The 25,653-nt window shown below is 44.4% G+C and overlaps 1 protein-coding gene across 11 annotated transcripts in view; it reads right to left on the bottom strand.

The window, feature by feature from the left end:
* LOC129129936 (lethal(3)malignant brain tumor-like protein 3) overlaps positions 1 to 25,653 on the bottom strand; it is a 40,961-nt gene that overhangs the window by 13,470 nt on the left and 1,838 nt on the right. For 2 of the 11 annotated variants that reach the window (XM_077189744.1, XM_077189747.1), the window contains exons 1-18: positions 24,931 to 25,058; positions 22,747 to 22,920; positions 20,835 to 20,951; positions 17,536 to 17,644; positions 17,121 to 17,229; positions 15,721 to 15,778; positions 14,593 to 14,681; positions 13,347 to 13,451; positions 12,589 to 12,724; positions 12,006 to 12,097; positions 10,912 to 11,063; positions 10,070 to 10,146; positions 7,766 to 7,851; positions 4,053 to 4,163; positions 2,790 to 2,904; positions 2,588 to 2,687; positions 1,594 to 1,770; positions 125 to 256 (exon numbers count right to left, since the gene is read on the bottom strand). In XM_077189744.1, coding sequence (XP_077045859.1) covers positions 125 to 256; positions 1,594 to 1,770; positions 2,588 to 2,687; positions 2,790 to 2,904; positions 4,053 to 4,163; positions 7,766 to 7,851; positions 10,070 to 10,146; positions 10,912 to 11,063; positions 12,006 to 12,097; positions 12,589 to 12,724; positions 13,347 to 13,451; positions 14,593 to 14,681; positions 15,721 to 15,778; positions 17,121 to 17,229; positions 17,536 to 17,644; positions 20,835 to 20,943 — 1,757 coding nt within the window. In that variant the 5' untranslated portion in view covers positions 20,944 to 20,951; positions 22,747 to 22,920; positions 24,931 to 25,058. Of the gene's footprint in view, positions 1 to 124; positions 257 to 1,593; positions 1,771 to 2,587; positions 2,688 to 2,789; positions 2,905 to 4,052; positions 4,164 to 7,765; positions 7,852 to 10,069; positions 10,147 to 10,911; positions 11,064 to 12,005; positions 12,098 to 12,588; positions 12,725 to 13,346; positions 13,452 to 14,592; positions 14,682 to 15,720; positions 15,779 to 17,120; positions 17,230 to 17,535; positions 17,645 to 20,834; positions 21,958 to 22,746; positions 22,921 to 24,930; positions 25,069 to 25,653 lie in introns of those variants that run through there. The other 9 variants (XM_077189746.1, XM_077189749.1, XM_077189751.1 and 6 more) reach the window with 9 other exon arrangements.

Below are 25,653 nucleotides of genomic sequence, written 5' to 3'. Positions count from 1 at the left end.
CTCTGCTGCAAAACTTCAATCAAATTGGGCTGCTTGCTATTTACATCTTTACTTCAGATACAGCAGCAGCATCAAGAAACACAACTGTTAATGCATGAAAATTCATCACAAAAGTCTTGTTTACGTTTTTGGTGTGGCTTTGATGGCTGCAGAGGAATCCTCCTCTCCCCAGCCTCTCTCCCGACTGTCTTCTGATTGCTCTGATTGAGCGTGGATGCTGCTTTGACACCACTTTTCACTGTCTGGTGCAGATTTTCTGGAAAGACAGATAAATGACAATAGCTGAGCTGACATTCTCTGTTCCCTTTTCCCACAGGAGAGCAAAGCTGGCTGCTCCTAGCAAGTGAGAGCAACAACCACCACCTTGTGGCAGAACTTTCCTCTTCCCTCCATGAGTACAAAGTGTTTTGTTCCTCTTCTGTAAGGACTGAGAGAGTTTAAGCTAAATAAATCAGGCCCTGTGGACTCAGGCTCTGATCCCAGCAGCTACAGGAAACCACTGTGTTATGGTGAAAGCAAGAAATTTAGCATTTCTGAATCTTGATACCTCTGGATAACATTTAAGAGTTTCCATTACTAAGTCTGATGCATAAACCGAGCTACAGAGTTGGCCAAGGGACGGCAAGCAGCAGGATGATATCAGACTTACAGGCTAAATTCAGACATCCCACTATCAGGAAATGAAATACTTAGAAATATATTACAATTCTAAAATGCCATTAATTCTGTGAGAATTCAAAATCTCCTGAGAGCTTTATGGTAAGAGTGCTATTGAAATGCAACTAATTTTGGTGTGGAAATTAGGGAATGAAGATACCTGCATAGTTGTAGCATGGGAGGAAGCAATTTAGCCATGAAGGCTAGGGAAGAGAAAGAAGCATTCATTCCTTTTTTCTGGACAAACAGATCTTGAAAATGTTATAAATCTAAACAAAAAGATGAACTTTAAAATATAGATAAGCCTTCACATACAACAAAAAATTAAAGTATTGCTGGAGTTTGCCCTAGTGAGACTGGATTTGTGAAGACTAAAAAAGGATCTTAAAAAATCCTTCATATCGTGGTCCATCCCATGACAGGTTTAACTGACTCCTGCACTCCAAGAACCAAGGCACAGTATCCTTTCCACAACGCTGCTCAGTTGCAAGATTTTCTTGTGAGAAAACAAAGTATCTGAGAGTGCTCAGCTTGTCTGCTGCTAAGTGATACACATAGAGTGCTCAGCCGACCCAGAGTGGATCACTGTTACAGTTTAATAGCACAAAATAATCTTGGCTTGACAGTTTTAGGACAGGAAACAAAGGACAAGAACGTATTTTAAATTGAAACAGCAAAGAAAAATTTATGGAGACAAAATGCAATTTCCTTTGTTGGAATGTGACCAGAGCACCAGGATTAAAGAATCAAGAAACTTATTAAGGCATATGAGGGTATAGAAGTGCACTGCTCTGTGTTAAGAGTGACTGGGGCACACATCAATATTACAGACAGATGAACTCAGTGCTCTGCTGTGTCGCTGCCAATTCCAGTGGTTTTCATCCTTGTAAATGGTTTTGCTCCCCAGTACCTGGCCAAGAGCAAAATCCAGCTCACCTGGATTGGGAAGAGTCGCCCTGAGAAGACTCCCCTGCTCCCAGCAATGGGCCAGGGGTCTCCAGCCTCCTGGCTTTCTGCATGATGTTCCCAGGGGAAGGTCTCTCCCCACTCAGCCGGTCCTGTAAGAGGTTTTCTCTGCTGAGGTTCACATCAGAGTATGGGCAGCCAACTAAGCTGTGATGGAGAAACCAAAAAGAGAGAGAGGACAATGAAAGCTTTACAGTCATACAGTCTTCCCTACCTCAGGAAGAGAAATCCATCACAAACCCAGAAAAAAGGAGGCCATCTCAGGAGATGCTGTTACCCAGCTCTAGGTGTGAGAAAGCAGGGGACCATATGGCAGAATTAAAACCCAAAGTCATGTTGTTAAAGAGCCACCAGAGAGGACAAGAATTCATCCTCTGAAACTTGCTTATTGGAACAACATTTCATGAATCAACAGTTCTGCAACTTTCAGTCTGAAAAATTCAAAGCCCTTTGCTGTACTATAAACTATCAGGTCTTCTGACCTTCCACCTGAGATTGTTTCCTTGCTCTTAAAATAATTTACTTGAGAAAAAGCTTCCTCTTCCAAGAGCAGACAAGAAATCAAAAGGCAGAGCACAAAACATAAGCAACCTCTCCTCACTTATACTTTAACATCCTTCCCCTGCCCTCTCTTCTTTAACTGTCTCCTTGCATATTGTTCTTGGGTATATTATTTCACAAATATAACTCCTTCAGTACTGCTAGAATGTAGAATCTGGAGTGAATGAATCTGTTTGCAATGCAGCTATCATGATTATAGTGGTATAAACAAAATTTACGATCAAACAGCCTGCTTAGACACAAGAGGGAGCTGCGATTGCAGTTATAGCTATTTCCAGAATAACTACCCTGAGAGATCATTTCAGTGCAATGCAGTTGCTTGGTGCTGCATCATTATAATTATTATTGTTGTTGTAGTGGTTGTAGCTGCTGTTATTGTCATTAAGAGCACTCATCCACATACGTGTAATGTGTTCCATAGCGGGGGCCCCGGACGTGCCCGATCCCCTGGCAGCCTGGAGTAGGACACGCCTGTCCCACTGCTCCCTCTGGATCTTCAGCACCTGAGAGCAGCAAAAAAAAGGGAAGATAAACAGATTTGCACACGAGGAGCACACTGCACTTAGGAAATTATCCAGCATAACAAAAGTGTGTGCTGTATTTACCTAGAGGAACTTGCAGAGCGTGTCCAGTTTTGTCACACCAGCCTACAGGATGGATGTCAGGGCTGTCTGCATCCACCCAGAAATCGTAGTGATGGTCCCAGCCATCAAAATGTATCTGAAAGAAGCAGAAGTCTCAGGGAAAGACACAGTTCAGGGCATGACTCAGCTCTTATGTTAACTTCCCCCTTTGTTTAACCTTGCTCAGCTTGGGGCTGATTCATTCAATCCTTCAGATCAATTTTTCAGTCAGGCGCAATCATCTCTGTGCTCAGTCTAACTCTTTGTTTTCCTGCATCTGTGTTTCACAGAATAACCAGGTTCTGGTGACACAGTCTGTCACCCCACAGCCCGTGGGATGCTCTAACATGCAAAGTCCAAAGCTATGCAAACACAAATGCTTATCTGTTTTGTTTTCTGGGAATCCCAAAATACCATAAAAGCCAACAAGTTTGGTGAGTTTTGCAGTGAACAAGCTGCAATTTTCTGCTGGATGAAGAGAGTAGCTGAGATCCAGGCCAGGTTAACAGACACTAAGGATCACTGGAGTTTAAAGGCTACTGGGTTGTTCATGCAGGAAGGTTTCAATGTATGAATTGAGTATCTTGCCACTATGGACTGGCAAAGCTTGGCTTTTGTTCACAGCAATGAGACTCAAAACCAGACAGATAATGGGGAGTGAACTCCACTCCTGCCCATGTAATCATCCTTTAGGAAGGAGATCTGTGGCCATGGAGTCTCCATCAGTGTAGCCTCCACTTTAGCTGGCTCATACTTAGTTTCTCAGAAGCCAAAGCACAACAGATTATTTGGGCAATATACTTTCATGAAAAGACTAGGTTAAAATGCATTTATGTGACAAATTTGTGCTGGAGAATGATGCCACTTCCCACATGTAGCAGAGTTTAATTTGCTTTGGGTTTCCCTTTCCTGGTAGGAAAAAACTGCAGTCAGGCAGCTTCCCCAGCAGAACACTCCTGCTGCCATCAGTCACAGAGATCACAGGGAATATGCCAAGAGATGGGACATCACACTGTCAAGTGTTAGTTCAAAACGGTTATGTTAGAACAGTAACTAACACCAGGCCAATTCCATCAGATTTCAGCAAAACAAAGCAACAGGAACCAATTCCAGCCGGGTAGGCCCAGAGGCCACAGCAGCTGCCAAGCTGTTGTTTGCTGCTCCTTGTTCCCAAATGTTGTTTTCCCTGCGCTGCCCATCCCAGGGTTCTCAGCCCAGGCTCTGCACTTGGGAGCAAGGTCATACCTTAACACGATGGTTGTCTTTGTCAATGATTGTTGCCACTCTTATCAAGATGGGATTTCGTCTGTCCACAGCCTCTAACTTCGTATTAACCTGGAATCCGTGAGGAGGACGCTGCAAGAGAGGATTGTAAGCAGAATGTTAAAAAGCCTTGGAGTTCAGAGCTGGCACCTGCTCTGAATGAAATGTGCTCCAGTTTCCATCCACCCCTAGCTGCTTTTGGAGCTTTGGGTTATCTCACATGGCAGACTGTTCAGAGGCTAAAATCAGAGTTCCCAAGAGGTTAAAATCAGAGTTCCCAAGAGAACTTAGCTGAGTGTTTGTCAGCAGCCCCAAGCTGCTGGAGAGGCAGCCTGAGGTGGCTCAGCACAGAGGAGCTGTCCCAGCCAGAACAAGAGACCCTTCCCTCACAGACAGAAGGCCAGGGACCACCACAAGTGGCTCCACTGACATGGCCTCCCCAGGCTGACAGCACACCTCCCACACAGCGGGGACATGGTCTTCTCTAGAAGAGGAGACTGAGAAGGGAGAGATCTCAGCAGTCCATATGAGTATCTCCAGGGCAAGTGCCACACTGTCAGTGTCAGGATGGTGCCAAACTCTCCAGCAGGGCCCAGTGACAGGAAAAGCAGCAATGGCCCTGAAATAAAAACACTAAAACCTCAACATGAGGAAGAACTTTTCATGGAGGCTAGCAGAGCACTGGAACAGCTGGCCAGGGAGGGTGTGGAGTCTCCCTCTCTGGTGACATTCCAAACCCACCTGGATGCAAAATTCCAAACCCACCTGTGTCACTTGCTCCAGGAGACTCTGCCTTGGCAGGGGGTTGGAATGGATGACCTCCAGCCTCTCTTCCAACCTGACTACTCTGTGATGTCACACCAGCCAGAGAGTGGCCAGTTCTCCACTTTTCACATCTGAACACACCATTGGGTGAAGCCTCTCTTCACTACCCTACATCCTCCCTGGCTGGCATCAGCTACAGCTCCTGGCTATCAGTTATCCTCATTACACAGATTACTCCTTATGACAACACCTGTGCTGCTCATGAACAACTGCTGGGAGCTGCTGTGCTGGGGCTCACAGCAGCTCTGGCCCTGGAGCCTCCTCTGCAAATGTTCACTCACCCTTTTCCTCAAACCCTGAAGACTTTGGGAAAACTCCAGAATGTTCTTTGACCCGATGTGTGCACCCTATGTAACCTCTAAGCAATAGACAGCTTTTACCAATTTTTCCATTTATCTGACTGCAAATTCCTCCTCTGACCTCCTCAGCAGGAGGTTATGGATGCTCATTCAAAACATGTCTCTCTTCACTTCTGCACACAGAGGTGAGGGTTTTAGCAAGAAATTATAAATTGTCTATTTGAACATGACCAAGTTAATGAAATTATTAAAATCACTCTTCCCTCCCAGTCTTCCTTACCCTTGTTATCACCGGTGGCTGGGGGCAGGAAGGAGATGCACTACTGAGCTAAGGGGTTTAACTCCACACCTGAGGCTGCTCTTTGGCCATTTCACCTGGACACAGACATCTATCAGACACTGGACACACCACAAAACAGACAATCTAAACTGCTTTTATTTTCAAGAGCATCTTATTGAACCAGCCAACCTTGTCTGTCCTCCCTAAAGAAGGGCTGAGTGCTCAAGGTCCAAATCCTGCCCAGAAGAGGAGCCAGGCTCTTTGCTTAAGCCTTGCTGAAGGGTTGCTGTCCTTTTGGCAATCGTTTATGAATGTTTTGAAATTGCCAGCCCAAGAGGATGGGCTGAAATAACAATGCTTACATTGGAGCTGTCTCCTGAGGTTTTGGGTGGAGAGGGCAGAAATCCAGACCCAAGACCTGCTATTTGTGCTGATGACCCGTGTCTCCAGACTACATAAGACAGCTCTTTAAAATTGTTAAAAGCTAATTCAGTGAGAAATGCCTGTTCTGGCTCTCAACCCGCATTTTTATGTACTGATTTCCTGTAATTGCTAGCTGGAATAATAATAATTATTTTTAAAAAATCAATAGCTTTGCCATTTATTTGCACTTCAATCCAACCAAGCCAGAAAAAAATAACGAGGTTTGATCTTGAAAGAGTCCTACTAACTGCTGATATATCAAATACCTTTTCTTTTTTGTCTCATTTTTGAAACACAGTTTTAGATGCTAATTTGCACTCTGGAGTTTCATGAGGGCCAGAATTGGTCTTCCTACTCTTCTCCCAAAGCCTGATACCTGAAGGAGCAGAACAGTGGCTGCAGAAATGTCTGGAAAACAGAAAAGAAGGCAGACAAGGCAGCTGCATCCCACTTGGGAAGACACTTCACTTTGGAAGAATCCAAAGAAGGGAGTTCTCAGTACTGAACAGGCTCCCTGTCCTGAGCAAAGCCTCTTATGTTCAGATATCTCTCACCACACTTCAGACCCTGAAAATCTGAGGGAAGAAGCCACAATGGTAGATCTTACAGTGGACTTGGGCTGGGCATTTTAAGTTCACATTTTCCAGCTCTATTGGGATTTCAAAAAAGCTTAGTCCATCCTTGGGGGCAACAACTGTGTCCCACTGACAGGCTCCACTCCTCATCCTGCCCCTGGCTCCAAGGTGCTTCCCAGCCATGGGAAACCTCAATCCCAGGGATGTTTTGGATGTGCTGCAGATAACTCCAGTTAAAGCCCTACTGTTCTCTGAAGAGGCCAAAATTTCTTCCACCTCCCTGACACCACTCTGCAGCCTGCACCAACCTCATGTGGACACCTGCTGAAATCTGGCAATTATCAAACCTGTCTGGCTGAATTTTCGCCTCTCTTATCTGAGGCCTCCCTGATTGCTTTTCCTCCTCAGTCCCAAAGACCTTTCCACAAAAATACACAGGAGGGCAGTAGGTACTAACCTGCAACTCCCACTTCAGGAAAAGGAACCAAGACAAATGTCATGATGGCAAAGAAGAGTTTTTAAACATATTGCAAAGTTTAGGAAAGTGAGCCAGCAGAGTGGAAGGGAAAAAATCAAATTAAAAGTACAGTCATTTTAGAGGCTTTTGGTTTGTTTCTGCTCACAGTGAGATTCCAGATAAACACACTGAACTGCAATGAAAGAAACAAAAGCTCACTGTCTCAAGGTTGAGAGAAGCACCTTCACACTGAGTCTGCAAGATGGTCTTAGGGGCTTGGCAGAGATGCTCTTTCATCTGTTAATACATTTATTTCTGTGGAGGGCACAGCTGGCTCCTCCCCAGAAGGACCACGATCTGTATCAGCACACGTAAATCCTTGATATGAACTTCTCTTCCTTAATTCCAGCCTCACCAGCCAGGGAAGTACAGATTTGCACAACTGCAAGGTGAATTTTAGAAAGGTTTTTAAAACTTCATGTGGAGGGGACAGCAGATAACTGCATTCTTTCTGTGCCTCTATCAGGCACTTCCCACATACCTCTGGAAGCCACTGTGGACTGAAGGCTCTGCCTTAAATCTGCTAATGGAGCCACTGAAGACACTTAGTCAAAAATCCTTTCCAAGCCAGCCTTCCATAGTATTAAAAAACAAAAAAATCTTGTATTTTGCTGTGTGTTTTTGTTTTAGCTGCATTGAGATGATCTTTAACTCAAAAGTAAACCACAGTTTCACCTTCCTCGCACAGATAAGGTGAACTATGCTCAAATAAAGCGTCTAACAAAAAAGGATGGATAACAGCACCTGAGCAAGAGCAACCAAAGACATTCACCTACCAGTTTAAAGGCTCTTGCAGGAGCTGCTTGGGAATTAGTTTCTTCCAAGTACTTCTCCCATGAGAAGGCTTTGGAATCCCTGTGTCCTGAAAAAACAGAGAATAAACATTTCTGTAAGAAAAACTCCACATTTACTGTTACAAACAGCAAAAAGGCAGTTCTGTGACACTGTAATGATCACTTACAATGGATGGTGCTGTAAAGTGGCCTGTTTGCTCCTACCCACCATCTTCAGCACCCAGAGCAGCTCTGCCAGTTCCCCAGTTTTACATTGAGCTTGAACCCGGGCGAGTTCACTTCTGCACAGCTTAATCAATTCTTATGCTCTAAAGAAAACTCCAGTTGTGAGCTAGTCAGATGATTCTGTGATGTCCAATGGCATAACCAAGTTAATTTCCTGTTTTATGAACTACTCTATGTGTGAGCACCTGTTAGACTGCAGAACCGTCTCCTCTCCTGCTGCCCGCTCACCCAGGCTCAGTAAACCCAGCAGCCTGGAGAGAAAGAGCTCCACGGGTGTGCTGCTCTAACAACAGTGCCATGTCTCTCGCGGGCAATTGCATTTAAGAAACTGCTCCACGTTTTTCCTGTTTCAGTAATGTTTACCCCCAGGACAGGATCTTTTTGGCAGAAGGGTGCAGTGACTAAATGCAGAGCACAGTCTGAAAACTACTGCATTAAGTCTTTCAGCAGAGAGACTAGAACTGGCTGCAGGTTTTGTGGGGGCACAGGAAATCCTGATATGAGCAGAGAACTGTAGAGCCCAGCCCTGCTGAACCTTCCAGGAGCAGGGACAGATGAGGTGCTGCTGAGAGGGAATGTTCACAACCCCTTGTACATCTGCAGGGAAGACACTGAGGCCAATTCCCCCCATGCAGAGGGATTGGGCAGTGCTTCCTGCTCCACTGAACCTGGAACACAGCAACTACAGGAATTCTTGCTCCAGGGCTGTCAGTCTGACAAATGTCAGGCTTAATTTTTTTATGTTTGCTATTCTTAAGCTGAATGAGCACTTCCAAGGCCTGAAAACAACACTGGTTTCCCTGTACGCTCTGTCCTCTCTTACTTGCCAACATTCTCTTCATTTACCAAATTCCGGTACAGCAGAAAGAGATGTGGATTCAGTTACTCCTTCATTTGCAAAAATTCCATCTAGGAAATCATTAGAGCATGGTGCTAAAAATGGCAAGGCCATAGTTCAATCCCTGTATGGGCCATTCATTTAAGGGTTGGACTCAATGATTCTTATGGGTCCTCCCAACCCAGAGTATTCTGTGACTTCAGAAATTCCATCTAGGAAATCATGGTACAGATTCCTTTTTCTCCCAGCTCACCCTGAAGGAAATGCTGGAAATCCTTCTCACTTTCTCCCTTCTAAAATCAAATTCAATTATGAATTACCAAACCCTGTTCCATTTTGTCCTAGCTCGCAAGATGTGGCTGGGTTTGTGTGTCCAATCCCCACCTGTCAGAGCTGGGGCAGTTCTCTGCTGTTCTTGGGGCAGTTTTCTTGATCTCTGCCCCAGCCAATCCTCCCTGCAGGAGATCTCTGCTGTCCATGGCCACTGAGTGTCCCTGCAGGGCTGATCCAATTCCAGCATCCCATGGGGAGATGCTGCATTGCCCAGGGCAGGAGCCAAGCATTCCTACCTGGATCCAATGTGAGCCTGGCACAGCCCAGCAGCCTTTGCCCAGGGCATTGCCAGAGGAGCAGCTTCTGCTGCCCTGCATGGCCAGAGGGAGCCCAGGCCCATCTGCAGCAGCCCTGGAGCTGCAGAGGAAAACTCCCCCCTTGTGCAGGATCCCTGCTCCAGCAGAAGCACAGCTGGCACTGCAGGAGGGCTGAGCCCCCATGGGATGGGGCTGTGCCACCCCCCTGACCCACAGGGGGTCAGCTCTGTTCTGACTCTGGCAGTCTTGTTTTGTATTACTGCATTTTTATTTTTATATTTTCTTTTATTTTTATTTTTTCCTAATAAAGAACTGTTACTCGTATTCCCATATCTTTGCCTCAGAGTCCTTTAATTTCAAAATTACAATAGGAGGGGGGTGGTTTACATTTTTAATTTCAAGGGATACTCCTGCCTTCCTTAGCAGACATCTGTCTTTTCAAACCGAGACAGATTTCTTCAATGAACTATGAAACAACATAAATTGCAGTGGCAAAAAGTAGGAACAACAATATTGTTCAGGCAGTAAAGAGTTCTGAAGCGAACCTGGAACTTGCAAATATGTAATTATGTGAGAGATATAGTTTGCAGGCTTTTTGGCTGAGGCAGAAAATAAGTCTCACTCGCAACCTACCAGGTGGTGTTGTCAGTGGGGTTCCAGTTTCTTGGCAGTAGCCAACAGGACGGATATATGGGCTGCTCGTTTCACACCTGTACCAAAGAGAGAAAGTTGGCACCAGTCACATGGAAAGCAAAAAGAAAGGCAGGATTTCAAATGCTGTCTGATAGGCCTTTGCTGGATGAGCAGATGCTTTCAGTGGGTGTGATCACGGTGTAGAAGACAAGCACTGCCTCGTTAGAATGTGTAACACTGGGTTTTCAAGGCATTCAAGCTGTCCCAAAAGAAAGGGAAATACAAAGCAAATCTTGAAATGGTTTGGTTGGAAGGGACCTTAAAGCCCATCCTATTCTACCCCTGCCATGGCAGGGACACCTCCCACTGTCCCAGGCTGCTCCAAGCCCTGTCCAGCCTGGCCTTGGACACTTCCAGGGATCCAGGGGCAGCCACAGCTGCTCTGGGCACCCTGTGCCAGGGCCTGCCCACCCTCCCAGGGAACAATTCCTGCCCAATATCCCATCCATCCCTGCCCTCTGGCAGTGGGAATCCATTCCCTGTGTCCTGTCCCTCCATCCACTGTCCAAAGACCATCTCCAGCTCTCCTGGAGCCCCTTCAGGCATCACAAGTTTTCTTACCTCCAGTGCTTCCCAGACAGCTCAGGCAACCCCCACTGGGTTCTGCACTGAGCTGCCCAGCACACAAACGGGAAGGGAACTACTAGGCAACTGTCTCTTTGTGAAAACCCCAAGTAATTATTCAGATGCCTGAAAACTGATATAAGATCCCAACTTCAGGGCCTGCATGTAAAACAAAGTCAGTCTACCTTCAGACATGTATCAGAAATAGAGTCTTTTACCAGTAGTCGTAGCTCTCATCCCAGTTATCGAAATGGATCAGCAGCCGGTTTTCCACCATGTCTGTGATGGTGGCGACACAAACCATGGATGGGTTCTTCTTGTCCACTGCCTCCAGTTTCATTCCCAGACGAAACCCAGAAGGTGTGACAGGCTGAGGAACAGGACACCAGGAAAGAGAAATCAGCCACATTCTTGATCAAGCCATTGAAATCCCCATTATAAACTCCTTTGATCCCAAAACCCACAGAACAAAACACGCTACAGTGACTATCAAGATGTTTGCAGACAGGATTTTCCATGAGTTCTGGCAATGACTATTACTAAAAAAGAGCTAATGTGGCTCAAAAAAAAGAATTTCCAGGTACACTGACCACTGCAGCCTCCCAGGCTGAGACACCCTGCAGTGATTTGCTGAGGATAATGGGCATTGCACATCCTGTTTTACTGGTGGAAAAGTTAGGAGAGTCTTCAAGGAGACAAAGTGACTGAGTGGGAAGTAGGGCAGAGCTGGGCCCTGATCCTACTGGAGTCAGTGACTGTCCACATGCAGCCTCCAATCCACCAGCCTGTGGGCTTCGTGCCATCCCAGTAATATGGAACAGGATGGAGGATTTCACAGGAACTGAGGTTAACAGACACTGAGAGAGCACCAGTGGGGAAGGATGACAAAAGCTCAAGATCCACAGCCCCATAATGAATCACACGGCACACATGAGCATGCTGCTGGAATCCAGAAATTATTTTGGAAATTATTAAATTACATGAAAGTGACACAAATATCTTGACTGTAGGGGCACAGTAAAACAGACAGTTGTAATGTATTTAATAAACGGTTCAGTAAATCTTTTCCTCCAGCATTAAGGAGGAAGGAAAATACAAATTCTTTCTCTGGAATGTCAGTGACTGGGGAAAGGAAGAAAAATTGTACTAATTTTCCTTCTAAAAAATAAAACACAGCAGGAAGTAGTTTGCATCTGATTGTACCATGGCTGTACCTCTGACATAAGCATATTAAAACCACATAAATATTCTGGTCAAAACTCACTTAGCACCAGACCTATTGAAATCCCTTCTATTCCATATCACCACTTACACTGCTGAGGGTCTTAAAAAGGTTTTTTGGAGCTGCTTGAGCTTTGCAGTTCTTCAGATAGGAAGTCCAATTAAATTCTCCCTCCTTGAAACCTAGGAAGAGAGAAAAAAAGATTGTTTTACATGGCCCTAGTACATTCTGGTGGGTTTTTCAGAAATGGAAATTACCTGGAAAGAATATGAACTTTGCATGAAAACTGCCCTGCTATGATCTCCAGGGGCTGTGCATTTCAGCTAAACCAGCTCTCTCTTATTCACCATAATGTCCAATCATTAATCTCAACCTTCAAATGTTTCTAGAAATTGAATGCAGGAAAGAACTGAACACAGAAAATAAGTATGTTCTGAAGCACAGAGAGACATTCAATCCAGAGTTTCTGCTGTAACTAACAATGTCAGTCTTTAGGAATATCACAGAGAAGATATTTTGCTCTTTTGTGAGTCACTGTGTTAGTTAAACCTCTTCCCTTTAGCCCCTCAGATCAAGTTCCATGATGAAATAACACTAAAAATGAAATATGCAGAGCCAGGACATCTTAGTAGAATTTATGGTTTCTTGTACACCACTCTATTTTCTGTCATACCTTTAGGAGGGAGCAGCTTATGGCTTGTTTTTTCACACCAGCCCACAGGGTGGATGTCTGAGGAATCAGCATTAGCCCAGAAGTCGTAGCACTCTGGGTAACCATCGAAGTGCAGTCGCATCCTGTACCCCTGGACCTACAGTGAGAGAAGATCTGATTATCACCAAGGGTCACAAAGGAGAAAAATAATCACTTATAAAACACTCCCTCATGTTTGCACTTACAGAGAAAGTAACTTAGGATCTCATTTATTTCTCAGAAACTCTAGTTGTATTTTAACTTACTTGCTCTCCCAGTTTCCATGTTCCTCTTTCCCCACTTCAAACAGCTGGAAATAGAACTGGTCAGTGGAACCTCCCTGAGCCCCCGCTCCATGCCATGAACACATTCCTGAGGTACAAAAGCAGCCCCAGAACTTAAATGTCTATACCAGATCAACCCAGATTTCATATAACTGAAGCTGCATAAAAGCATTCTGACTTGTTTATATTTACTAAATCTTAGGGCCTCATGGCATTGTTCTTTTTCATACTCATTCACTACAGGCAATTAATAGGTTTGCTATTCTTAGTTACAAGTGCAAAAATCTGCCAGTAGGATTTCAGGCAAAGATCCTTAATTACATAACATCTTTCCTTCAGTGTCACCATTAACTAACTAAAGTACTATTACTCTTATGTTTCTACTTTTTATTGAAAAAAGAAATAATTCTAGATGTACATGGGACTTTTGGAATCAAAGACAAGAAAATAAACTACCTCAGCAACTGTGAGAACACAGAATCGAGAGGGGTGTTCAGGATCCACCCCTTCCAATTTCATTCCAACTTTAAATCCATTTCGGCCTTGTGGGAATGATTGATACTGTGATGGGGGAAGAAACATTTGTTTTTAATTCCTAAAGACAAAATCTATTGCAGAGCAGTCACAACATACTTAAGGCTTCAATTTTTATATTTCAGGCTTCGAAAGCTCAACTCAGAGAAGAAAATCCCACCCCAAGTGACTGTGGCTCCAACAGACAGGTGCAGGCTCAGGGATCAGTAAAGGCACCATGACCTTATTTTACATTTACTCGTTATTCTAATTAATCTCCCAAAACCACTGCACTGTTGCAATTAGTTACAAATGCATCTTTGAGAAGATGCAGAAATAAGCTCTTCTCAAACACAAAAGAATCCCCTTCCCAGCTCAGTGCAGAATCAAAGAGCTGGGAAAGCTATAATCATTTTGTGTCAGTCCAGACTCCCACCAAAAGGTAACTTGTCAACTTCAAATGGTGAAAGGGACAAGGCAGGCTTGATCTGCAGCCCAGTTTTACAGTTATTCCAGACAACTTTTGTGTTTTTCATTTATCTGATGCCTTAATCCAAATGAAACAGTTGAGATACAGTAAAAGTTTAAAAGCACCCTGAACTGGGATTGCAAACGATTCAGTGCAGGACTGGACCTTCCTTTTAAGCTCCCTCTGAAGGACCAACAGCCCTGGGCTCTGAAGAGCTCACTGGGAGCTGCACATTTAATTGGGTGCAGAGGCAGCTTCACCAAGGCTGAACTCGGCCTCTGGCACTGCCATGTGGCTGACACAAGCCCACCCTCCCTCCTGGCACTCTCAGTGTGCCCACACCATTGCCTGAGCAGCACAGGGACAGGCTGGGAGGGCTCTGTTCAGTCCCACAGGAACGTGACAGACAGCAGGCTGTCCCTCTCCAGCTGGCCTTGGAAGCTGCCTAACAGCCCACTGGTCCAGAGGAGAGCAGATCCAAACAGCTGCTGCTTATTTGTGGGATTCAACCAGCATTTTTTACACCCTGCTTTGGGATGAGATGCCCAGGGCAAATGCCTGTTTCCCTGGCCTACTTGTACCAAAACAACTAAGAAATACAAGTGCTAGCTTAAGGGTGGTCTCCAGTCCCACCTCCACTGAGCTGGTAATCCTGTGACTGCCAGTAATCCTGTAATGTTGCCTGAGAAAAACAGCAAGAGAATGAAAAAAGCTGCCAACCTCTCTGAACAGCTTTTGGGAAGCAGCTGGCATCTGTTCCTCTTCCAAGTAGGAAGACCAGTTCCATACCTTCTTCTTTCCAGGAAGCACTAATTAATCAAAAACAAGAAAATGAACGCTTCTCTCTGATGACTCCTGCTCTGCTTCTCCACTCTTCTCCTTCTTCTCCCATGTTTGCTGTGGCACCCCAGAAGAGGCAGTGTTACTTAACTTCTGAGGAAAGGTTTTGCTTTCCTTCTCTGCTTTTGCTTGCTTTTGGAAACTCCAGCAATAGGAAAACTGTGCTCATTCCTCAGGAAATGAAACTTTATTGTATCACAGGTCAAATGAACTGTGGCACCTGGACTGCTGGTAAGCTGCCCAAGGAAAGGTGCCAAGGAAGAGTCTGGACAAGACGGATTAACTTAAAATTGTGCAAAGCAATTCCTCCTCCTGACATTTCACAGAGGAATAAGGGGTTAAATATAAACTAACAGGCAGCACAGAGAGGCACATAATTGCAGCTAAAATAAGCCTAAAATAAAATAAATTAAAAACCAAGTGATTTTTTTGCTAAGTTCACAATATTTTTTTATATACACACATATATTTACAACCTCCTAATAATACAATGCATCTACTAGAGGCAGCTCCCAGATGATGGAAACAACTTGGATTCATTCTGCTAGAACCACAGTCATACACACAGAAAATTACATTCTAAATGTACATTAAAACTCTCCCCCCCAGTTACATACTGACTGATTTAAGGTATATAATACATTTAACTCATAGTCTATAATCAATCATGTTGTTTACAATTTATTTTTTACTTAGCACTCTAGGCTGTGACTGAAGCTCTCCAAAGTCAATGAAAAAAAGATTCTTATTATCTTCAGTGAGCTCTGGATGAAGCTGACTCCTTCCAGATCCTTACTCTTTGTCCATTATGCAGACAAATCCAGGATATTCCTGCTAATACACCTCTGAAGCTGACAGTGGTAAGAGGGTTATGGACACAATAAGCTGTTCTGAATGTGAAATGAGCTCTCCTGTCCTTTATTCTTCTGTTTATTATTATTCACTTTATAATAGCTACTAAAAAAAATCTATAAACATTAAAGAAAAGAGACTATGAGCTTAGCTCACCTTGTTTTATTGGTTTAGTGTTTCTGCGGCTTTTCATATTATTTGATTTATTCTTCTCCTAGACACAGATACGTTAAAAAGAAGTTTAGCAAGATTGTTTTTCCTTCCCTCTGATCATCTCACAATGCAGGTACAACACGGATGTAACAGCTAACTAAAAGGACTACTAGCCAGCACTGCTGTCTCTTTAACAACCCTGAAAGAACATCAGGAGGGAATGTTACACAGATAAGCTGATCTTGGTACCCAAAGTGCTTTACAAGTTATTAAATATATGCTACTGAAGTTCATTTATATGTTAAAGAGCAGCACAGGACCAAAATCTCCATTACAATACAGAGGATTTGCTTTCTGCAATGCAGGATTTGCTGCTCACATCAGCAGCCTTACTAGAACAATCCTTTTTCCTTTCCCTTTCTTACATCCATCTATGCCAGGGAATGGATACAGGGGGAAAAAAAGGAATTTATGAAGCTCTGAAGGAAGTGGAAGCTTCAAGTAACTCCTGTCATAGATGAGCACCCCAGACAATGTGGTCTCTCTGTGTCACACTCCATGCCCGACCCTCATTCCCGTTTCTTCTGTGTGTTTGCAAACTCGGGCTTGATTTCTCCCAGGCCATCATTTCTCAGAGCAAACCAAAATCAGGCAAAATGTGCCATACAAAGCTGCCTGCCAAACACTCCCCAGAAGGGACAGGGGGACAGTTTCTAATGAGAACGAGGAGAAGGGGGAAGAGAGAGATTGCAAGGATTTCTGAAAACATCCACCCCTTAAAACATCTCACCCACATCCCAGAGAAAAGCTGAGCAAGACGATGAATTAAACTGCTCATGACAGCTGAGGCTGCAGCTTTATTGCCCCTGTTCTGCCATACAGAACTCTGCATTATGTGAATAAACATAAAATGGCTCAGAGAGGCACTGATGAGCAGGAGCAGAGCACAGGGCCCCAGGAGGGGGTTAGGGGCTGCAAGAGACTGAAGGATAGATCAGCTCAGAACTGAGATACTGCTGGTTATGCACCACTAATACAGGTTTCTGGTAGTACAGTGAGAGTACATGCAAGTATGCAATAAAACCCAAACAAACCCTGTGGTTTGACACTGATCTTCAATACCACACAACAGTATTTGAATGTAGTTATTCACAAAATCACAACAGACGTGGTATTATTACTGTGAACTCCTGACTTTCACTTCACCTGAGCTATTGATTCACCCCTGTGACTCCTCAGAACAGATACTCCTATCACTGATGTAAATCAGGATCAGACCCAGACCATTCCCTGGGTACAGAACGAGCTCCCTCAGCCCAGTTGGCACTGCACAAGGAACTCTGAGATAACTACCCCTGCTTTTCACAGCTCTCCTTAAAAGAAGTACATGCAGCCTCATTTACCTCATCCTCATATGCATTTTCCTCCTCATCCTCCGAATCCAAAGGCAATCTTCTCTTCCTCCGGAGACGTCTGACAGGTCTGCCAGCCTCAGCCACCTGACAGCCACTGCTGGTAGTAACATTTCCATTATTTCCTGTTTCTGCAATCATCTGGAATGTCTTTGATATCATTAAACATCCAAAATTAAAAACAATATAAAATTAAAATATTATTCCTGCACTGTTTCCAGTGTCTCTGAACCTCTTGGAATGAGGAGGCCTGGGCTGAGGACCTGAAGAAATGAAAGGTGTCTGCAGGATTTCCTGGTATAGAACTGTAACACTTAGTCTGACAGGTTCATTCTACTCACAGCAACACCGTGCTCCCTTTAAATGTTTTCAAACAAAAAATGGGAAAAATCTGGGATTTCTGTACCTCTCCCTGTGCTGCTGGGAGCCTGTTTGAGTACAAATCTTTCCATTCTCAAAGCAATCCATTTGCTCACAGGTTTGGGAATCAGAGCAGGGCACAGCTTGTCTTGGCACTGCAGAAGTAAAGAAAAAGACAACTATCAAATTAAAATGTTAAAACACCTTTCAGGCAATGAGTTCTGCCAAAGTCCTTTACAAACTTTCATTAACTGACACTCAGTATCCCATTGTGAGGGAAGTAACCATCACCTGTGCGCTGCCACACCACCTCAGCAGAGAAAACCCCCTTTTATTGGTATTGTTTTAATTTTGGAGCACTGGTCTCCAATAGTACTCTCAGGCACATCTTGGTTGACTTGACGATCTTAAAGGTCTTTTCAAACGTTAATGACTCCTTGATACTATCTGTGAGGGAGCTCTCTGCTGAAACAGTGAGTAATTTAATCATAGGAAACTGGTGATTACAAAGCAAGTGATGCTGAGCGGCCTGAAGGGCTGACCCCAGGCTGAAGGGCTGGCCCACGTTGCAGCAGTTTGTGGAGAACTGTTGCCCATGGGATGGACTCACTTTGAGAAATTAATGAAAAACTGTCTCCCACCAGAGTATTCCCTGCTGAAGCAGGGAAGGACTCTGACTCCTGTCCCTGAGCAGCAACAGAAACAACCTTGTGATGAACTGACCATAACCCCCATTCCCATCTCCCTCTGGCTCTCAGGGGAGGAAGGAGAGCTGGGAAGGAGGAGAGCTTTGACACTCATCCCTGCTCCAGTACAGCCCTGCATACACTCAGCTTGTCGTGCTAAGGACATCACAGGAAATCCAGGTGCAGAACTAGAAAACCCATCCAGACACACACAGGGCAGCTTTGGAAAAAGCACAACACATGGCAGACTTCAGAGATTCATCCTTGGAGCTTAAAAGACAGGCCATGCAGGAATACTTTACTGGTCTAGATAAAATTATTAAAGTGTGTTAAATAGTGTCACTATGCATCTTTTATTACTCCTGACCAGCAAATGCAACCAAGTATAAAAAAAATTACCTAAAAAACCAGCTTTTTGATGAGCAAATAGCTGCAAAGATTACCCACTCCTTGATCTTCTGTACTGTGTGCATTATGGAGCTACTGAACTCCAGAATGAAAGAGGCAAGTCAAAGGTGGTTGCATTTGCAAGCTCTGCTCCAAAGCTTTTATTCCAAGCACTTCATTAGTCTGAGATCTTTTCTCAGCCATCTGCACTTCACTGAAACTTCAGTCTGAAAGCATTTGCTTCACTCTGAAACAGGGCTCCTTTGTTGAGTGGAGAAGCCCCCTCTGTCTTCTACTCCTATGTGCTTCTTGGCCTCAGGATCCTGCCTCCAGCACCCTATCAAAGCTTCATCCCAAATGTTCTTCCCCCTCTTTCTCTAAAGCTTGTATTTCTTAAAGCTTCAAAGATGCTGGACTTGCTTCTGAAAGGCTCACATTCTGTGCAGCCCCAAGGAGACAGAGCATCATTTCATTTCAACACAAAGAGAAATGTCCCATTCTGAAGAAATGATAATTCTAAGTGGACTCAGCTTCCTGCACGATTCCATCCAGTTCATCTCCCTCAAACACTTCAGGAGCAGCAGCATCCTGGTGCAGATTTCAGAGGCTGAGGCTGATGGGACAGCTCAGTGCCATGGCAGAAGGACAGTGGAAGGAGATCTCCAAGCTCCACATGCTGTTCCAGACAGAGTTCCTGTGCTCAGGAGCTGGGAAGGTGCCTGTGGCACTGCAGGAGCAGAGGTCTCCAGGGCAGTGACGCCCCTGCACATGAATGAACAGTTCTGGTTCTGCCCAAACCAGTGCAGACAAAGGCTAGGGCTCCCTCCTGCCAAAATCTCACAGTGCACCTGTGGCCAGGTGAGCTGAGGAAGCCCAACCCCAATCCCAGAACACATAAATTTGTATCAGAAAAACAGCAAGCATCTTTACTAACAGTGTCTGATCTGGGGGTGAGGCCTGGCTGATCATGGGGGGAACCTCCAGTTTCATCCCACAGTTCTATCCCTCATTCCTAAGTTCTGGAAATGCAGAATTTACTATCAGGACTGAATCTTCCTTTACACAACAGAGCTCAGTAGAGCAGGTTTGCTAATACAAAATCCACACAAACCCTCCAGAAATAATCTGTCCTTCCAGAGATGTTCTTGAATGGTATTAAGGAAAAATGCATTTTGTGCATGGAAGAACTGGAATATAGTAGGAAGAGAGAGGAGGAAAAAGGATTAAACAGGAAAAAAAAAAAATTGGCATCTTAAGGACAAAGCAGCTCTCTGGGCAGCTAGATATTATGTTCCAGCTGCACATTCCAACCAGACCCACTAACCAAGGTATTGAGGGCTCTTATACTTGATCATCTAATATAAAACAACACATTATTATTTGGTGTCTTTCAGTCTAATAAATAATGTGGTGCTTTGTTGATTCTCTGCTATTAGGAGGAATCAATAAAAGTGAAGCTGTTTCTGCAACGGAATGTTACTGCTGGGTAAGGAGCAGAAGTATAATGACTTGGATTGAACACAGGGCTAAAGTTACACCACTGCAAAATAACCCAAAGGAGTCAATGGACCAATTCCATGTTTTATGGGAGTGTAGACCGCTGATCTCAGAACACCCCAAGCATGAAGGTTTATCCACATCTGCTGGCAGAATTGTCTCCTCATAGCTTAAGATCCTTCACAGCCCTTCCCCACTGCTCAAAGGGAGAAGGAGGAGGAAAAGGAACATTATGAACACAGGTTGAATGCCGGGGACCTGTTTCTGAATGCCTGATGTGGTAACAACAACAGCCACCACCTGATTTTTCAGAGCTCTCAAGTTTCTTCAGCTCAAATTTATTTCACTTGAAATTGATCTTTTCTTCCCCAAGACTCAGAACTTGCAGCCTTGAAGGCAATTCTGTGTATTTGTTTTCAGCACAAAGGAACAGAACTGCTGAATACCTTCATTTGCAAATGTCTACAGCCACTCCCCCGCCTCTAACACAGAACCCCAGGTTTGTGACCATCAGACTTGGTTCTGATTCATGAGAGCCCTGTTTGCCCCTGAACAGCATTCTTGATCTGAAGCCTTCCAGGTGCTCAACTTTCTACCTACAGGTTTAGTGTGAGCATAATTCAACCAAAGGCAGACCCATAGACCTGACGCTGGGCAACACAGGACACTTCAGCATTCCTGCAGCTCCAATCCCAGCACCACCACAGCTCTTTATGATTAATTTAATTGGGCCAAAAGCAAGACAGATGTTTGCAAATGGCAATAGGAAATATACCTGGGATAACCTCTGTAGGAGTTCCCCAGCTTCCACTGGGGTATGGGAACTGCAGGTGTGGAACATCTGCGGCCGTGTCCATGTTCAGGGTCACAGAACACATCCACATCTCCACGGCTGCAGGGAGAGGCAGGAATTGGACTCAATGAGCCTTGTGTTGGGTGCTATTGAATATGTTAATATTTGATGTAGCCTTGTACATCTATAAACATTTGTTTATAGCAAATGCTTGGTCGCCAGTTTCACCAAGGGCAAGCCCACGCCTTTTTTGATTTTATTCTTTGTGTCCAGGCTTTAAAAATAAAGAAGCTCAAGTACCAAGATCATTTACAAAGCTCCCTCTAGGAGAAGGAGTTTGGAAGTTACTTGGACAGAAGTAATTAACTTGGAGAATTTACTTCAAACTGGGTCAGGAAAAATGTCAAAAATCACAATGTAGAAAACAATCTGGAACTTAACCAGAGAAGGCCTGATAAAATAATTGGTCTTTTTCATCTCTGCATTTTATAAATCCAGTAGAACCCACAGAAAAATAAAATAATCGCTTTTCTTATAATGCTCTCTTATTAGTAAAATCTGCATTAAAATCAAGACAATCCAATAAAAGGAAGCAAATGGGGCAATTAAAAAGAGAGCAGAAACTAACATGAAACATTTTGAAGAACCATAGTCAGGCCCAAAAATTCCTCATTTGTCCCAGTTTGTAATTTCTATTCATCTTTAGCATTTTAAGTCTCAGAAACATTAAGGCAAAAGAAGATACTACAAAACTGAGATGAGTCATTCAGTTCCAAGTTGCAGATTCAGATTTATGATTTATGATAAATGATTGCCAGCCTGGCAGAGATAATGAAGCCGAATTAATATACTTCCACCCAGAGCTCTATGCTTTATCTTTAGACAGGGAATCCACAGAAAATGGCCAGAAATACTCAGGTTTTGATCTCATTTCTGCCCCTGAACCAGTGCAGGCTTGGGAAACCACCTCATTGTTACTGTAGAAAACCAGCTTTGGCTTTTAACATCCCTCTTACCTTTGTTAGGAGATGAAAAATTAAAAAAAAAAACCCAAAAAAACCAAACAAAAAAAAACCAAAAAACAAAACCAAACCAAAAAACCCCAAAAAAACCCAAAAAAAAAACCCCAAAAAACCAAACCAAACCAAACCAAACAAACAAAAAAACAAAAAACAAACAAAACCAACCAAACAAAAAAAAACCAGGAAGAAAAAAAAGTAAAAGTTCATTCAAAGTGAGTGAGAAGGCTAAATGGGCAGATAGGGGTTCACTCTACTTCTATAAACACCATCAGACTTGATGGGAAGAAAAATATTTCAACAGAAATCCCATTCTAGGTGCTGCCAGGATAATTTCCAATGACATGAGGATTTCAGTGTCTCTCTCTGGTGAGAAATACAATGGTGCAATAAACCCAGACACTGTAAATCAAGTATTAACGTGAAGTTTGCAGCACTTCTGGCTAAGCTTCCATGGACCAGGAGGCAAAATCCCATTCAAGAAGCACTTGGCATCGAGGGAACCATCTGATACTGTGCTGTTCTGGGAATAACTGATTTACAAATCACCTTTCTGCCCTGAAACAGGGCAGGAGCTGAGCAAAGCTGCTCCTCCCACTCGGTGCAAACCAGCTCTGAGAGCTCCCATCTCCTGGGAGCTCTGCAGCGGTGTCTGACACCTGACATGTGACATCTGCCAGCCCCTCCTGTGCCATCAATGAGGAACAGAGCTGCACTTTAAACAGAAACACACAAACCCCATCATGACTCCTTGCAGCACAACTAAACTCAGAACTGTCAGAACACTTAAGAGCTCAGACACAGCCACCCCGCCTGTACTTGGTTGTGACGATGACAGACGATGCTTTACTCACCCGTCAAAACCTGTTACTCACCTCAGGCAAGCAATATTTTGCAAGGCTGAACTAATGCCATTACCAAATAAAACCCCAGCCTCATCTCCAGGAACCTCATCAGTTAGGAACTGAAATGAACCTTCAGAGGCTGCAATGGAACTGTACCAATGCCTCAAGAGAAAGTGCCAGGAGCCACCAGTCACCAGAGACTGTCTATGTCAGTGAAGGGAAAAAAAGACAAAATTCAGAATTGAGGAATTCCAAGCTCCCCCCTTGCACTTTCTACTAATTTTTGTTTCCCATAAAGAGGGAAACATTTTAACTACAAATCAAGGAAAATATTGCACTGAAAGATTAGACTGGGAAAAGGGTCTAGGAAGGGAGAGGGATGCTTTGGCTGGTATGGAGGAGAAGCAAAGACTTTTTGTGTAGGTTCCATCACAGGATCACAAGATGAAGTACTTGGGTTTCCAGGAGTTTGTCCAGCTCATTTGTACAACAGAGCCCTTCCAAGTTTCTTTGGAAAACTAGCATCAGGTCTATGGGTCTGCCTTTGGTTTACTTGTCTCCCAGTGCAATAGCATACCATAATCCATAACATATGGATTATGTATGCTATTGCACTGGGAGACAAGTAAACAGCACCACGGCAATGTGACCTCAATCAGCTCATAGGATCAGACAGCAAAATTGTGAGTTTACTCTAAACCAGCAGCTCATCCTAGAACAAAGCCCAAAGCACTGTTGGAGCCTTTGAGCTGCTCATCTTGGTTTGCTGACACAGCTGTGTCAAAAACACACTCATGTATCTATTTCAGCAGTCAGAAGAAAAGCACTGGCACAGGCTGCTGAATGTGTGCCCGTTGCACACCCAGCCCCACCCCTGCCGATGCCAGCCGGCATTCCAGCATTCCCACAGAGCATCACACACCTGACAGTGCTGCCTCCTCGAGTGTGACTGTTCCCCTTTGCCACCACAGCCACCTTGCTGCCTGTCTCTGTAGGTTTGGGTGACAACCGTGTGGCAGCAGCTGCTCTCTCCTGTCCTTACAGGCACTCAGTGCCATGCTGGACAGCATTCTGACCTATTCCAAACAGACTGGGAGGGATGCAAAAGAAGGCACAAAACCTTATTCCATGCCTACAGAGTTAATGCTTTCTGTTCCTTTATGGAAAGAGAGGAGCAGAAACAGAGTGCACTTCCAATTTTATGGGTTTCACTAAGAGCCTTTGGTGCTGAGCTGCTTTCCCCAACTCTCACCTCCTCCTGCCTGGGAAGAGCAGTGACTCTGGGGAGGGCACCTGGCCACTGCCCGAGCCTCACACAAACCTCCATGGGGCTCAGCTGGGAGCCCCAGGAATGACTCCTGCAGGCGTGAAACCACAGAGCTGCTAATCCCAGTCCCTGGGAATCACCTGTAATTACAACACTTAAACACACTTCTGAGCATCACCTGAAGCCACACAGGAATTACACACCTTAAAAACCTTCATGCTCTGCAGGAGCGACCCAAAGTAGAATCACAGAATCCTAGAATGGTTTGGGATCAGAAGGGACCTCAAAGCCCATCCAGTCTCAACCCCTGCCATGGGCAGGGACACCTTCCACTATCCCAGGTGGCTCCAAGCCCTGTCCAACCTGACCTTGGACACTTGCAGGGATCCAGGGGCAACCACGGCTATCCTGGGTAACTTGTACCAGGGCCTCCCCACCCTCACAGAGAAGAATTCCTTCCTAATATCTGATCTAAACCTGCCTCTGTCAGTGTGAAGCCATTCCTGCTTTCCCTGTCGATCCAGGCCCTTGTAAATAGTCTCTCTCCAGCTTTCTTGTAGGTTCGTTCCCTTTAGGCACTGGAAAGCTGCAATTAGGTCACCTCAAAGCTTTCTCTTCTCCAGGCTGAACAATCCCAATTCTCTCAGCCTTTAAAAAGTTTAAAAGCTACAGCATAAATAGGGCTGTCAAAACAAATCTTGTGTGATTCATGAATACAACCTCTACCTGTTTGCTTAGCTCTACCATGCATTTATCCCATCACTTTGCTGGATTCAATCAGAAATTTAAAAACCAAAACAAAACAAACAGGAGATGAGCCAAAAGACGCTAAACCCAGCAATAAAACACCCATTCCTTGGGGGTAAAGTATTTTACCAGTAAATTGAACCATTCTCTGGAAAATAATCTGTCAAATTTAGCAAAGCACATCTGCCCTCACACCTCACCTGTGGAGCACAGTGAGTGATGCTAATTAGGAGAAAGAGGGTTTGGTCAGATCTCTGTTGGCTTTGGTTGCTAATTGATTCCACGTGCAGGAGTGTGCAGCTGCCAGGCTTCCTTAATAAGGACTCATTTGGTCATTTTTTCCCCAAGTCTCCAATCTGATTTTTCATCCCATTGTGTCTCCTCCTTCCTGCTCTTGTGCCCATGCAGCACAATTGGAGGGCTCGAGGAAAGGCTGAAATAGATTAAAAATTACAGAAAATATGGGACAGAGAGGACTGTGTAAGGAAGAAGAACCAACACTGCAACTCATGAATCACCTTGTTATTTCACAGAGAGACTGTAAATGCCCAGAGTAATCACTGCTGTGGGTCAATCTGGGTTTGATCCAGTCTATGTACATTTCCTTGATATTCAAGCTGTGCAATTCTGAGAATGGGATTTAGGCCTCCAGAACACTTTCCTGCCCAGAGGTGAGGCATGGACTGGCACATGGACACTCCACACCTTATTGTCTGACAACACTCACAGTGGTATTGTTGGGGTGTCCTGTGCCAGGACTTGGACTCAATGATCCCTGTGGGTCCCTTCCAACTCAGGGTATTCCATGATTTTATGATCTCCATCGTCATCCTGAGAGGACCTGATTCCATGTCCCAGTGTCAGGCTTGCAGCACATGTCATCTCTCAAAAACTACCAGCACTAATGGCAAAGGACAAGGGGG

Source organism: Agelaius phoeniceus, chromosome 22, assembly GCF_051311805.1.
Source record: "Agelaius phoeniceus isolate bAgePho1 chromosome 22, bAgePho1.hap1, whole genome shotgun sequence".
In the NCBI taxonomy this organism is placed as follows: domain Eukaryota; kingdom Metazoa; phylum Chordata; class Aves; order Passeriformes; family Icteridae; genus Agelaius; species Agelaius phoeniceus.
The sequence above is the reverse complement of the archived record's forward strand: the minus strand, read 5'-3'. Positions and strand labels throughout refer to the sequence as shown.